Source organism: Onychostoma macrolepis, chromosome 23 (genome assembly GCF_012432095.1).
Source record: "Onychostoma macrolepis isolate SWU-2019 chromosome 23, ASM1243209v1, whole genome shotgun sequence".
In the NCBI taxonomy this organism is placed as follows: Eukaryota; Metazoa; Chordata; class Actinopteri; order Cypriniformes; family Cyprinidae; genus Onychostoma; species Onychostoma macrolepis.
The window spans coordinates 10,488,550-10,505,022 of NC_081177.1; the positions used below are offsets into that span (position 1 = coordinate 10,488,550).

General features: G+C 37.2%; 1 protein-coding gene and 1 long non-coding RNA gene across 4 annotated transcripts in view; one reads left to right on the plus strand and one right to left on the minus strand.

The window, feature by feature from the left end:
- The window catches only part of plxna2 (plexin A2), a 209,177-nt gene that overhangs the window by 174,535 nt on the left and 18,169 nt on the right, over window positions 1-16,473 (plus strand). For both annotated transcript variants that reach the window (XM_058762507.1, XM_058762508.1), the window contains 6 exons: window positions 679-821; window positions 1,058-1,326; window positions 7,732-7,798; window positions 9,487-9,633; window positions 9,918-10,077; window positions 11,255-11,358. In XM_058762507.1, the coding sequence (XP_058618490.1) occupies window positions 679-821; window positions 1,058-1,326; window positions 7,732-7,798; window positions 9,487-9,633; window positions 9,918-10,077; window positions 11,255-11,358 (890 nt within the window). The remainder of the gene's footprint in view (window positions 1-678; window positions 822-1,057; window positions 1,327-7,731; window positions 7,799-9,486; window positions 9,634-9,917; window positions 10,078-11,254; window positions 11,359-16,473) is intronic.
- LOC131531623 (uncharacterized) overlaps window positions 10,121-16,473 on the minus strand; it is a 34,045-nt gene continuing 27,692 nt past the window's right edge. Inside the window, exons 7-8 of one of the 2 annotated variants that reach the window (XR_009268741.1) lie at window positions 11,971-12,186; window positions 10,121-11,286 (exon numbers count right to left, since the gene is read on the minus strand). This is a non-coding gene — a long non-coding RNA (uncharacterized LOC131531623). Of the gene's footprint in view, window positions 11,287-11,420; window positions 12,187-16,473 lie in introns of those variants that run through there. The other variant, XR_009268740.1, reaches the window with a different exon arrangement.

Here is a 16,473-nt window from a genome sequence, read left to right on the forward strand (position 1 = left end):
CCATAAATAGAGAGAAGCTGAGAGGTTATTTTGGTTTGCTCTCTTTGTCTGCCTCCAACACCCTTCAGGAACTTCATAAAAACCTCAAACTGGACAAAACAAAGTCCTCAGAGACGCTGATTAGCAGTTCAGCGGTTCAGGTTTTGTTGTGTTTGGACCTTTAATGTGACTACAACTTAAAAAACCCACATATATCATATATTTAAAGTAAAAGTTTCTGTTCCAGTTCATAGTATTATATTTTTTGATGACAGTTAAAAACATTTAAATTCTCTAAATTATTGTTACTATAATACTTGTTGATCTTTGAGGGTAAAATATTATTTGATAATATTAATGTTATTGTTATTATATTAATTGTGATTTTTTATATAATTGTTATTTAAATTAATAAAAAAATAAAAATGTTCCATATATTTTAATGTGCTCTTGTTATTTCTTGAAAATATATCATCATAAATTAAGGCATATTTTAGTATAACAATAAATACTACCACGATGCACTTTCCATTTACAGATTTAGAATTTGATAAGAATGTGCTTTATTTTCTCTAAGCCAAATAAAATGATCATTTGTATCTTTTTTTTTTTTTTCTTTTGTGGCAAAACATGACCTGGACATTGAACTGTGTATTAAAATCATTTCTCTTTTTTTTATCAACTCCTTTTTGTTTTCAGCTTTTGCAGAACTGCAGACAGATATTAATGAGTTGACGAGTGATCTGGACCGGGCCGGAATTCCCTATCTGGATTACCGCACATATGCCATGAGAGTGTTATTCCCCGGCATCGAGGACCATCCTGTGCTCAGAGAGCTGGAGGTGGGCTGCAGTCTATATTGAGAGGATTTATTTCATGAACACTTTTCTCTACCAAGTTGCACATGCAGTCATACTAGATATTTAATATACAATTATACGGAACAGGATTTTAGACCAATGAGCCTACCCAGCACCCAGCAGTTTTGTATTTAAATGATGCATTATTGATATCAGTTCATTGACAGTCTATAAAAAATGTTTGTATTTAACAGCAAAGATGTTGTTGTGTGTTCCAGGTCTCTGGTAATGGGCAGCTGTGCGTTGAAAAAGCTCTGAAGCTGTTTGCCCAGCTGATAAACAACAAGGTGTTTTTGTTGACGTTCATCCGTACGCTGGAAATGCAGCGCTCTTTCTCCATGCGTGACCGCGGCAATGTGGCGTCGCTAATAATGACAGCTCTCCAGGGTCGACTGGAATACGCCACGGATGTGCTCAAACACCTGCTGTCCGACCTCATCGACAAGAACCTGGAGAGCAAGAACCATCCCAAACTACTGCTCAGGAGGTTTGCTATTCACTTTATGTTTCTGCTTTCATTTAGTTTTTCCATTGACTTTGAATGAATACGTCACTAACTGAACTCAAATTTTTGTTGTGTTATCTTAGCCGGGCATTATAGCTATATTGATTCATGATCCATAACTCTGCAGTCCCTCAGTACAGCCCCATTGTCAGTGTCACTTATCATTTGTACACTAGGTACTCATAAAACATTCATGAGCAGCTCAAATCCACTTGTTTTTTCCTCTCTCTTGCTCTCGGCTGTCCTTTATGCTTTCCCTCCAAATTTGTATAGGTTTTTCAAAGTCTTTCCAAAGCAGCGTGTCAACTAGAAGATTTAGACTAATAATGATTAAACAAAGAGTTGCCCAAGGGCTAAGCGCAGTCCACAGCCGCTTTCATTACAGCCCCGCTTGATGGAGGCCGACTGTATTTTAGCTTTAGCTGGAGGTGATTTGTTCCCGCCGACCACGGCACTACATCAGCTATACATCACACTTTGAATATTCAAAGCAGACAGGCCAAACAAACACCACAGCCGTTCCTCGTTTGCTCTCTCTCTCGATCTTATTGAATGATTTTTGGTGTTTCGTTACGTGACTCAGCTCATTAGTAGTCACAGTAAATAGATGCAGGGGAAATGTGGATTACGCCGTTATTTAACGTGACAGACGCTGCGTCTCTCTCATTATCTGCTGTCATTAGGAACACAAAACACTAATCCCCCCGCGCTGGCAGGCTGGGCCGTGGGGATCAGGGGCCCGTGGTTTTAGATGACACTTTTTCCTTTTTTTTTTTTCTATGGGAATTTAGGAGATTATCGATTCGACATGCTCCTTTTGGTCTTGTTCGCAGATCCGTGTCTTCACTTTTCCAGGAAGCATCTGGAGAACAAGAAGCCTGTGTTAGAAACCCAACAAATCTGTTGTGTTTTCATTTATCGTTTCCTTCCTTTTTCACTATCGCATTCGGCCTCATGGTTTCCTTTTGGTGTTACGGTTAAACGAACACCGTCGTTTCTGCAACTACTGCTGGCCTCCACTCCCTCCACATCGATTGGGCTCCATCTCACTAATTTTCTTCTCTGTTCCTTTAATAAAAGGCATTACTCTGTCTCTCTCGCTCTCATTTTCTCTCGGTCTCAAGCATTTTGATTTCAATTGATCCGTGTGAACAAACCCTGCCCTTCTTGTGACCTCTTTCTGTATCTGCTCCTCATCTTAACATTTCTCGGATAATGGAATACATCTGGAGCTTGTCCCACATCAGTGAGCAATGCATTCATTGGTGTTTCTGGATCAAGCAGGTCTTAGTTCCTGTTGTACAGATGAATTAGTGAAGAATTATGGCACAAATTGATTCTTAAAAGCCATATTTAGGCATTCAGGGTGAGATGTTACATCCAAAACACCACGACTGGTTACCTTTGACCCTTACCCATAATTTCACTGTCCTCTTAATGTGTCATTGTGGGGTTTTTTTTGTATTGATGACAGCATTAATTTAAAACATGGCTGAAAAACACACCTCTGAAATATTTACCAGTATCTTCTGTTGCATCAAAACATCAACAACATCATGTTTTATGTAATTTTTAAGATTTTTTTATTTTTATTTTTTCAAATACCATGCTACCCACATGAGAACCAAGGCTCAATATACAGCACAAGCTACTTGGCCACATCTCCAACTCCCTTTTGTGGTTTTAATAACATGTGTTGATCCACAAGTATTGCAGCTTAAATTCATCGTCACTCTTTGAGCTGACAGTCATAACCAAGTGAGCTACTTTGATAGTGTGCGATCCTTCTACATATTCTTGAAGTAGGAACAAAGGATGTTCATGTGTGTTAAGAAAAATAATGAATGTCAAAGATGCCCGTAGGGCAGTTGCTTGCAAATGAGACATCTTTTAAGAATCAGACAATATCAACAGAGAGACTAATTTATTTTCATAAAGTGACCCACTTGCATTTAATGATAACCGACTGTGAAAAATAACAAGGGTCTGTCTGGTCTCTGTGGTCATCAGAGTGACTGTACGTTTAATTTCAAATAGCCTAAAGCTTAGTTGGCGTTAATATTTGCTTGTCTATTATTTTTTTAATCTTTATTTGATTATGGAATATATGGAGAGACAAGACTCAGACTTGTTCTGGGCTTCTGGTTCCATGTCCATCAGCAGGGGAATGTTATTTTTGCAGTGAAGACCGATTCATCACTTCAGTGGGAAAGCCACAATGAATCAAATCGCAGTCGCGCAGTGCGTAAAAAGGTTTCGGTGGCTTTTTGCCATTCTTTATTGACAGAAACATTTGAGAAAAGACAGGAAACATACAAGGGAGAAAGAAAAGGGATGGGGGATTTGGTGGCTGGGTGCATTCGAACCTGCATCGCCTGCAACTCAGCCACAGCTCTGCATGTATAATGCATGGTTTCTGTTTGTGTTTTGTTGTGGTTTGGTTTGGTTTGGTGCGTCTGATTCCGCCGTTCTACCTCATTTTTTTTTTTTTGTCTGAAGTTATTTTCTTGGCCAGGTAATATTTGTTCTGGGTTATTATAGTATATTTTTGGGCTTTTTCTCAAGCTTTTTTGTCATCCACATGAGCACCACGACTCAATTCGTCAGCGCTAGCCACTAGGCCACAACAGCAAATTATTTCTTCATGGGACTTTTGAATTTTCTTATTTGTCTTTCACTCCTTCATGTTAATATCTGTGGAGGACTGTGGCTAAAAATGGAATGGCTCCATGGCCTCAGGCTCTCTCTTGCTGCTGTTTGTGTGTGTGTACATGTTTTCACCTAATGAGATTTGCAGGCACACAGAGCCTCGGAATGGACTATTAGTGAGACACATTGTGTTATGTGTCGCCCCTTCAGTGAAGCATTCCTTTACCCGCCTTAAGACACACACACATACACAACTCATAAGTACGCTAATAGCTAATAAAACCCTCATGTTCATTAATGAAACTGTTAAAAAAGAGAGCAAGCAAAAAGACAGAAAAATGCTAAAGGAGGAAGGAAAATCATACTCTTTCTGAGCAGATGGAGGCAGAATTACACAAAAGCCTGGTGTGATGAAGTTTTAGAGGATGCAAAAACTCATTTAGGTGCTCAAATAGCCTAGCTACTATTAACTTTCTGTTCATACATTCTCTCACCGGGGGATAAACAGGCAATGTGTTTGAGCTTCCTGATGAAAGAAAATAGTGATTCAGTGGCGGAAGAGTTTTTTAAAGCATCAAATCAGCAATAAAGAGATTTTGGAGATTGACTTCTGTGGGTCTGAATTATAGTTTGAAGCCAGATATTGACTCTGAGCTTCTGCAATATGAAATGTGTCGGTGCGCCAGGAGAGTGCCCAATTCCCGAGTGCATTTGAAAATTCCCGACCAATTTCACTTCATTTTATTTGTTAGAACTCAATTTCCAGCCGTTTGTGAAACTAGTTTATGAGAAGCACTGAACCGGATGCTTCTAATAAACTAGTTTCACAAGGATACTGCATTTTAAAAGGAAGTAAATTTAGTTTAGTAACTTGTCATTCAGCCCCTGTTTGTAGGGTTTTTTTGTCCATCATCTTCCATCATTGATTGCTAATTGACTGAGACAGGAAAGAGACAGGAAACACTCTTGCAAGACCTGATGCAACCAGCATCAAACGCTCTGTCATTGTAGTGTATGTGTGCGTCAGAGCTCATAACTCACTAAGATTCACACACACACTCACTGAGTGTCACATACGAATGCACGCATCAGTGCACAAATACACACAGGTTCCTCTCGCTCCTGCATCCAAAGTCCCTCAGCTCACAGGCCCAGAAGAAAACAGGTAGGATACAAAGGAAAGTTGACAGGCTTAAAAGAGAATATATAAACATGACAATGTTTCGTATAGCCTACCACACATGCTGCTGAATAAAACACACAAACACACACTGTCCTTTAGAAGAACCACAGAATGACTGACGTTCTCGTCACAAACATGATGACTTTCCTTCATTTCACTCCATCTTGCATCACTCCTTCTATTTGCCCTCCTCTCGCCTCTCTCATTTCATCTCTGTGTGAGACTGCCATTGATTTATTCACTAAAATGCACCATTATTAAATAAGCATAACGGCCGAGAATATATTTAACGGCCTCGTTATTCGACAGCCATGTTTGTTCTTTCAGTAAAATTAGCATTTATCATCCGCTAATGCATTAACCCAGATGGGTGAATACCTCAAAAAAACAAATGCAGTATAATGCAAATCACATCATCTTTATGTTAATGGACTCTTAACTCCTGAATATACAAACCTGAAACCCCTCAGTGCGCTAATAACTTGGTTTTTTAAAGCAGTCCATCCACTCAGTGGCCTTCATGACTGTTTTCTAGAGTAGCTTCTATCTATCTCCAAATCTGTGTGTTCTGCCAATGAAATATGCCAAAATGGGTATCATAATTATAAAGGCCATGCCTTCACCAACCAGTACTTAAATCAGCTTGGACTAACCTGTTCTAGGCAACTATATAGGGGGCAGTATGCGTTCTTGAATTTTATCTGCACTGTTTTTAAGTTGTTGATTAGCTTATGTACATTTTAGATATATTACTGTCATGTGCAGCATAACTTTGTTTTTTATGGTTTTGTGACTTTAGCTTTTTAAGACAATGTGTCTTGTGCAATAAATCTATTTTTGATATAAGAACATGGCTTTAAACTAGATTTAGTTAGTTTTTCAGCAGATATATGTCAGTTCCCACTTCCATAAGACAAATCAATAATGTAATATATCCCAGTTATTTCTTCAAAAATGCAATGACATCTCATGGATGATACTGAATGATTTCTGAAGGATCATGTGACGCTGAAGACTGGAGTAATGGCTGCTGAAAAATCAGCTTTGCCGTCACAGGAATAAATGACATTTAAAATATATTAGAATTAGTACTGTCAAACGATTAATCGTGATTAATCGCATCCAAAATAAAAGTTTACACAATATATGTGTGTCTACTGTGTATATTTATTTTGTATATATGAAGACACACACATACAGCATATATTTTGAAAATATTTACATGTATTTATATTTATATTCATATCATTTATATTATATTAAAAAAAAATACATATATAAAAATATAATAATAACATGCATGTATATATTATTTAATAAATAATAAATATACACAGTACACACACATATAATATGCAAACAAAAACATTTATTTTGGATTTGATTAATCACGATTAATCGTTTGACGGCACTAATTAGAATAGAAACTAGTTATTTTAAATTGTAATATTTTTCCACTATAACTTTATATAGAATAAATAAATGCAGCTTGGTGAGCATGAGAGATTTCTTTCAAAAACTGTCTGTCATCTCACCTTGGTCATATGAATATTCGTCGATTAAGGTTTATCACCATCCAGACCTGACCTCTATAAACGCACCTCATCTTGTCTCGCCAATCAGCGCTCACTCTCACGTGTGACCCTGAAGCATGACCCCTTCAAACACAATACGCACATGTGGACACGCTCAAACACACACACACTCTCTCCACACTCGGTGTTTGCAGGCTGTCTCAGCGGTGTAATCATAGTTATTTCCACATGCATTAAGAGAGTCATTTTCTCTCACCGCTGTTGAGTAAATTGCCGGTGTGCTACCTCACCGTCCCCACGGCGGCCGAGCAGAGTGTGTGCGAGCACATAACGTCGCAAACATCGCCGTGACAATTACGCAGCTGATATTACATCGTCCTGTGATGCTTATGTGTATTTGTAATGTCCATAAGTGAACATAATACTCACTGCCACAAACAGAGCAAGGGGGGGAAAAAGTATTTTCCAGGGGTGAAAGGAGAAATGTTTTGCAGAGAAAGAGAGGTATTGGTATTCCACAGGCGCGCTCAGCCGTCAGAACGAGGGAATAACCCTTTCATGTATTTTTCATGCTCGTTAACCACTCCCGTCGGGGTGCTGTTTGTTCTCTCTTCCTCTGTCTGCCTTATCTTTCCCTCTCTCTCTTCGGTTTTCTACCTTCAACAAACCCTCGGCGCTTTCTTCTTCTCTCTTCGCAAATTATTGACCACAACTCTAGAGATCCCTGTTTGAGTCGTGGGTTTGTCATTTGTGGGTTTGTGTCTGTGTATCTGTCTCATACCTCAAAGCAAAAAAAGAAAGAAAGAGATAGGGGTGGTCAAAAGAAAAAAAAATTAAAATATGGACAAAGAGAGTCTGGAGTGACTGACAGGGAAGGCAACTAATGCTTTTCACACTTTCTGTTTTCCCCTCCATCAAAATCCAGCCATTTTTATACAAAAAAAAAAAAAGGAAATAACGCAGGTATTCTTGACGATAAGTGACGTCACTTGCTGATGGTTGTGTATTTGTGTGTTTCAGGACAGAGTCTGTTGCTGAGAAGATGCTAACCAACTGGTTTGCTTTCCTGCTTCATAAGTTCTTGAAGGTAACTTGCTTCTTTGGCTTCCTGTAATAGTACTAGTCTCATCTAGACAGACTTTTGACGCTCAGCATGAAGTCTGGTTCACTCTGCAGCTTATTCTGACTCTGAGCCGCCCAATTAGACAGGAAGCGCCAGTCACGTCACGATCAACTACAGTTTGTATGTTTGTAGGAGCTCATTCAAATAATTGGAGTCTCTGCAAACAGTCGTAGGAGAAATTTCAAAGACATTAATGTGTTTAGACTTTATGGTCGGACTTTAGAGTTTTAGCATTCAGTTGTGCTCAAGGATATTATGTTTACTTGCTACTGCTAAGCAGTGTTGGGTTAGTTACTCAAAGAATGTAATATATTACTCACTACTAGTTACTCCTTTCAAAGGTAATATTGTTACTTTACTTATTACTTTCTGGCAACAGTAATTAGTTACACTACTAGTTACATTACTTTTTCTTCACGCCCCACAGAAGTTGTAACTGTGTATCTTCCAGATAAAATTCTTCTACAATATTACTAACAACATATTTCTGCCTCATCATTTGACCAAAATCCACATTGGATCACAGTCAGAAGTTATTACAAACACTCAATAGTGATTGATAGTGGCATTCAAGTACAAGTGTTGTATTAATCTCATTAATTGTCATGTGTAGCTTGAAGTAATTTTTCTGTTACCCATATGCGATTAAATTTCGTTATGTATTTTATCAAATCACATGAGTTTGTAAGAAACTGTTTAATTTTCAAAAAATATTTTAAATTATATTATATTAATATAATGTACCACATGCCGATAATGCAGTATTTCTATCTGCTTTTCCATATTCCAAGCTTGCCTGCTGCACTGGGGACATCACATGCATGTGCGAGTCGTGAAAATTATGAAAATAAATCCAGGAATTATTTGATTGTTGGATTTTAAATCAGCGGGGTTGAGGCATCAAAAGTAACTAAGTAACTAAGCTGTTTTATGGAAAGTAACTGTAATATTATTACTGAAATATTATTAGTAATTAGTTACACTACTAGTTACTGCAAAAAGTAATATTATTACAGTAACTAATTACTAGTAACTAGTTACTGCCCAACACTGCTGCTAAGTGTCTCGAACTAAAATATATAAAATCATATCTTGCCATGAATGGGGCGAATCCAGTCAGTGAGTAGTTTGGATGAAACTTATGTTAGTAATCTGGGAATGTTTAAAACAAATTAGTTTCCCAGAAAAGCAATTGGAAATTGCATAAAGCTGACCAGTAAGTTTTTGAAAAAGCTTTTGGTCTTTTTATGTTGGTCAAAATTTGTCAAAGTAAACATGAATGTGCAGTATATAATACATACTGCATAATAACTATACACATTATGCAATAATAAACATTTAAAATGGTAGTCTGTACATTGTTGCCACATGATCTTGATAAATTAGCCACATGACTTCATTATGTTCATATTTAATGTAAAATTTGAAATAGAACACTGTTACACTGCAAATGTCTTTACAAATTCAATTCAATGCATCCTTACTGAATAGAACTATTCATTTCTTTCAAAAAATGAATGGTAGTGTACATACTATATATATTGCAGAAATAGTAGTATGCTAGTGTGATATTTCAAACAGCATTAGAGCAGTCAGCGTATAAGAAGTGATAAAGTAATAATAACAATGTGTGTTGGTGTTTGTGTCTACAGGAGTGTGCAGGTGAGCCTCTCTTCATGCTGTACTGTGCTATAAAACAGCAGATGGAAAAAGGCCCAATAGACGCCATCACTGGAGAAGCCCGATACTCCCTTAGTGAGGACAAACTCATCCGGCAACAGATTGACTACAAGACACTGGTCAGCATCATATACACTAATAAATATAGTATCTAATAAACTCTCATGAATGTCAGTGCTGTTATTGTGTGTGTGTGTTTGAAAGCAGACAGTCTGGCCGAGGGAGGGTAGTGCTCATTAGTCTCTCATACCCTGCTAAGGCTGAGATTGGGGTCCTGCAGAGGGTGTGAAATTAGATTTCTCGGGCCAGGAAATGGCCTTTTCCAGAGCCACGCTCCACACCTACGGCTTCACCGACCACAACCCAACATCTCATCATCCTTATTCTCTTTTTTTCCCTCCAGATCTTAAACTGCGTCAACCCAGAGAACGAGAACAGCCCAGAGATCCCGGTCAAGGTTCTGAACTGCGACACCATCACGCAGGTCAAAGAAAAGATTCTGGATGCCGTGTATAAGAACATGCCGTATTCACAGAGACCCAAAGCTGTGGACATGGACCTGGGTGAGTTTAACATGTGCACACGAATGTGATATTGTGATTTTTGTTCAATGTTTTGAAGGAATCAGTTGACTGAATGATTCAGTTACTCAGTCATATATTTGTTTGTTTCATTCCTGAATTAATCATTTTTCGTGAACATATCATTTGAGCGAATTATTTCTTTGACTCACTCACAAAGATAGTCATGTGATATATTCTTGATTACATTGGTTCTTTTGAACAAATCAGTTAAATTGAATGATTCAATTACTCACTCATAAAGAAAAATGGTTGAATTTCTAAATGATTGAACAGTGATTTTGAATGAATTGAATGATTTAGTGACTCCCAGTATAAAAACAACCACGTTTAGTTCCTTAATAAATCAGTGTTTTAAAATAATCAGTTGGATGAATGATTTATTTGCTCAGAAAAGAGTAACTTGTTTAATTTCTGATTGTGGTTTTTTTCAATGATACACTAATAACAAAAAAGTCATATCACCACCTATTGCCGTGGCAATGTAACCTGCAGAAAGGGTCACAGAAAAGCTTTTTTATTGATACATTTCAATATATAATGACCTCACATTTTTTGAAAGAAATGTAAACTTATTTTGATTTGATTCCACAATGTCTGTAATGCATAAACAGTGATAGAAATGTACACTTTTTGCACAAACACAAGCAGGTGTGTGTGTGAGTGTGTGACCCAGGTAAAAGCTGACAGACGGCACTGACATACTGACTCCACATTTCATTTTTGGCACACAAACGCCCATCTCACACACACACGCCACACAAAAGCCCCCTGTCAGCGGTGCAAATCATCCTTCCAGCACCTTGGCCAGAGCAATCTCCTCCATGATGATGTTCTGTCTCTGTAGCTGCAGAACTGGCATTGCTTGTGTGCGTGTGTTGGGGGTAGGTTTCTGCAGGCATCATCTGTGCATTTGGCAACCACGTAAACTAATAAACCCCATTCAACAGAGGAGAAAATCAATGATCACTCTCACTCTGAGCCTGTCTATATCCTATCAGCTCTCTCTTTAGCATTTAATTATACCCTACCGCGCATACACACACACATTCCTAACCCATGTGAAAAGACACATTCAGAGCTTTGGATCAAATCAATCTGCTTTGAGCTGGGGGAGGTTCACTGTGTCTGTTTTAATGGCAAATGTTTGATTTTTCAGAGTGGCGTCAGGGACGAATGGCTCGAGTGGTCCTGCAGGATGAAGACATCACCACTAAGATTGAAAATGATTGGAAGAGGCTCAACACTCTCATGCACTATCAGGTACAAAGGAGGACAGACACGCTCATACATAATCTCATGGTGCCCTCTTCTGTCTAACCGGGTAGACATTAAAGGGGACGTATCATGGATTTTCTTTGCTCTATTGATAGAAAAAAGAATCCCATGTACTGTGTAGACATACATTTTCAATGCAAAGCTCTCTCCCCAGTGCAAAAAATTTGAAAAAAAAAAAAATGTTCTTAATCAGAATTTTTCCTAGTGAACATATAGTAATATCCTTAAAGCTTAAAATGGAATGAAAAAATTATAATACTATAAAACTGTAATTATAGCATCTTAAAAACATCAGGAATCATAAAAACAAAAAAAAAAAACAAGGACAACACGCTACAAAAAGAAAGCCTCTGTATATCCATTTAACTCCTCAGACATGAAACAATAATTAGGTTAAAAAAAAAAATTATCTCTCACAGTGCTCCAAAATGTCTCGCTGTGAGTGTTTGGCTCCAGGGAGACAGACAGCAGATCTCACTACACAGGACAATATAATAGAGGACAATTACTGAGCTTGGCCACTGAAAATTTTAAATGTGCTGCTGGAAAAGTGCTTGTGTGTGTGTGTGTCTGAGAGAGAGAGAATTTGTCCTTTACCTTCAGTGGATTAATTACAGCCTTTACCTTGTCTTTACTTCAGACACCACAGAGACAGCTCACGTCAGAGCAGCTTTCTGATAACAGCACTTATTGAGAGAGAGAGAGAGAGAGAGAGAGAGAGAGAGAGTATGTGCACATTTTGCCTCTTTTTGTGTCCAGAGGAGAGTCCAGCTCTTGAAAGAGCTCATCATATGTGCTGTCATAATATGTGATCTGAGGAAGAGACAGACATGAGATCATACAAAGAGATCATACAAAAAAAAAAGGAAACATCATTTTCATGTCATAGAGAACTACCTTTGCAAAAATTTATCATGGTAAACATTTGCCACAAAATACCATTCTTAGTTGCTGTTACTACTGTGGAACTGTGATAACTGTATATTAGCCATCCCATTCACAAACTGCCTTTATTAGTAGTAGCTTCATCTTTCTTATTATTCTTATAGAAAATATATTATATTGTTATATAATATAGTAATATATATGTATAATATATTATATAAAATAGATAAACATACATCGTGTATATTCCAAATTGTTAAATTATATTATATTTTTATTATATAATTTTATTTCTATATATAAATTATTATTATTATTATATGATTTTATTATTTTCTATATATATATATATATATATATATATATATATATATATATATATATATAATGAAAATATCAGGTTCTCAAACCTGATTAGCTGATAAGAGTATGATAGTGATAACAGAACTCCAACCGTTTCACCGTTTATATCACTCCGTTTGCGGTATTTCTCACAATGAGTGTCATGGCAGACACCCAAATCCACTATAGTTTTAAAAAATAATACTGTTTTTGTGTCATGGAATGTAGTCTTTTTCCCACATGTTTTTTTATTAATTTTAGGCAAGGCACGTTTATTTATATAGCACATTTCATACACAGTGGTAATTCAAAGTGCTTTACATAAAAGGAAGTGAAATAGTCATTAAAAAAAATTATCACAACAATAAAAACAAGGAATTAAAAAAATAGTAAAAACAAGGAAATTATATAAAAATGTATTTAAAATTAATTTAAAACAGTTAAGAATAGAAAATGATTATACATAAAATACAGTGCAAATAGTTCGCACAGTGCTCATTAAACAAATGCACAGCTAAACAGATGAGTTTTGAGTCTGGATTTAAATGTGGCTAATGTTTTAGCACATCTGATCTCTTCTGAAAGCTGGTTCCAACTGTGGGCGGCATAATAGCTAAAAGCGGACTCCCCTTGTTTTGTGTGAACCCTTGGTATTTCTAACTGACTCGATCCTAATGATCTGAGTGGTTTGTTAGGTTTATATTCAGTGAGCATATCTGCAATGTATTTAGGTCCTAGGTCATTGAGTGATTTATAAACGAGTAAAAGTACTTTAAAATCAATCCTAAATGTAACCGGAAGCCAGTGTAAGGACCTGAGGACTGGTGTGATATGCTCAGATATTCTGGTTCTAGTCAGAATCCTGGCAGCAGTGTTCTGGATGAGCTGCAGCTGTCTAATGGTCTTCTTTGGAAGGCCGGTGAGGAGACCATTACAATAATCCACTCTGCTTGTGATAAAGTCATGAACAAGTTTCTTGTTGTTCTAGTCTTGACTGGACACAAAACATCTAATTCTTGCAATGTTTTTGAGATGATAGTATGCTGATTTAGTTACTGCTTTGATATGACTACTGAAACTAAGGTCTGTCTCCAGAATCACCCCAAGATTTTTGACTTGATTTTTAGTTGTTTGACCCCTAGAATCAAGGTATGCATTCACCTTGAGAAATTCATCTTTGTTTCCAAATGCAATGACTTCAGTTTTCTCCTTGTTTAACTGAAGAAAGTTCTGGCACATCCAACTGTTAATTTCATCAATGCATTGGCAGAGGGAGTCAATGGGGCTGTAGTCATTTGGAGATAGGCAATTTGGTTCTTTCTCATTATTTGACTTAATGGGAGCATATACAGGCTAAACAAGAGCGGTGCAAGAATTGAGCCTTGTGGGACTCCGCATGTCATGGACGTCCACTTAGACTTATGCTCTCCTATACTCGCATAATAACCTCTCCCTTCTAAGTATGACCTGAACCATTCGAGTACCATCCCAGAAAGCCCGACCCAGTTTTCCAGTCTCTCTAGAAGTATGTTATGATTGACAGTGTCAAACGCAGCACTAAGATCTAGTAGTACCAGCACTGATATTTTGCCAGAATCAGAATTAAAGCGAATATCATTTATTATGTTAATGAGTGCTGTCTCTGTGCTGTGATGCGCTCGGAAACCAGATTGAAAATTGTCCAGGTATCCATTTGAGTTTAAGTAGTTGTTCAGCTGATTAAAAACTACCTTTTCAATAAACTTACCTATGAAAGGAAGATTTGATATTGGGCTTGCCTTATGTCTTATTGTGTTTATTTTAAACACAATAAAGAGTGTACACAGAAACAGAAAGCAATGATAAACACAATGTGTACCAATACACCCTTGAACAGACAAACCACAGTCAGACTCAGAATAGTAAATAATAATAATAAAATATGAATATATAAATAAATATTAATCAGTTATCCAAGCTGTTTATGAGATGTGTATAATACATCCTTCAGAAACCCTCTCTTTAATATACTGAAAGAGGGGACCCCACAACTTCCAAAACTTATTCAAACACTTCTTGAGGGAAAATCGTATATTTTCTAACTTAATAAAATAAAGAACATCTGATAACCAATGAGAATGTGAAGGGGGCATTTTAGATTTCCAGTTCAGCAATATTAGTCTCCTAGCCAACAGAGTGACAAAGGCGATAGCATCCTGTTTAAAAGTTAACAAGGATGGTACAGAAGGGCAAATTCCAAACAAAGCAGTGAGAGCATTCGGTTCAATTCTTCCCCCTATAATAAGCGATAAAGTTTCAAAAATGTTTGCCCAATAGTTATACAATGAGGTGTAAAGCCAGAACATATGGATCAGGTTTGCTGGAATTTGACGGTGTTTGTCACAAGCTGGAGAAGCACCTTCATAAATCTTAGCCAATCTAGCTTTTGTAAAATAGACACGATGCATAACTTAACACTGAATAAGTGAATGTCTGGCACATATAGATGAACTGTGTACTCTATTGAGGATCTTTTCCCATAGTTCACCTGATATTTCCTCTTCTAGATCATCTTGCCAAAGAACCCTAATGTAGTCTATAGACTCTGGACATAGGCTTTGGATTTGAAAGTAGATTTGTGAGATTAGGCATTTTAATGTACAAATCGGATTTTAAAAAAACTATTCAAAGGAGTATCATTAGGTAGGAGAGGAAAATTTGAAAATGTAACAAGTAAAACTACGCACTTGTAAGTATCTGACAAAATGCTGCTTTGGAAGAGAAAATTTATCTTTAAGCTGTTGAAAAGAAGCAAACGTGCCATCAATATATAAATCGTGGAATGTATTAATGCCACAACTAGATTAAAAAAAAACATTGTCCAACTGAGAGGGAGAAAAAACATGGTTACTGGCTATCAGAGCATTGATTGAGAATGACTGTAATCCAAAGAATAGAATGTAGTTTTATGAGTTTTTTTTTTTTTTTTTTAGCAAAATCTCATCACGTTATATTTTATGTAACATTAATACTGTATATCAGAGCACTGCCTTTGTACTTTTGACTGAAGGCCTAGCAACTTTTATGATGGCTGTTGTTGTTTTCCTCTGCATACTGTACGTCAAGTGTGTGACACATTCAAAGTAAATCACAAGGTATCTTGCTTAGAGAGCAGTATTATATTAACTCTTGCTGCTTCCACAGAGAGTGGTGAAATAGAGAGTTTAGGGAAAGAAAAGAGAAAACAGAAGGCAGAGCTGTACAGAACACTGCATTAAAATGCATGACTCCTGAGCCCTCCACGCAAGCACCCTCACCTCTCCTGAAATACTACGGGTATGCTAATCTCCGCCGTTCATCGAGTTCCTCAATAGAGTAAGGGCATATTTTAAGAGAGCAGACAGTATAATCAGCAGCTGTGTCTCTAACATTTTGTGCTGTGGCTTCATAAACCTGTGGTCACCATGTTCTTCGCTGATTGCTCATTTTGATTGCACAGGGCTGATTAGAGCACTAGTGTAAAAAAAAAAAGTCTGAATGCAAGCTTTAACATTTTTCTCTAGGCTCTGCTGCTTCTCCCACTCGCTCGCTCTCTTTCTTCTTTCTTACTCTTCCACTCTTACTTGAAATCAGTGAGACTCTTGACCTTGCGTAGGCTGAGTGACATTACAGAGGACTGGCAGCGTGTCCCTGAGGGGCCACTGTACTCCTCAAATTTCCAATTTAAATAGTTGGAGCAGCATGAGAGACACTGGCATTAACAATTCAAATAAACAGGCCCCTGTTAATGTGTGCGTTATTATTCCTCACAGGGAATGTTGCAGCAGTAGTTGTATAGCACATTACTTTCTATAAGGTGCTTTAACTAGGATGCAAAACGATGTATTTCCAAAC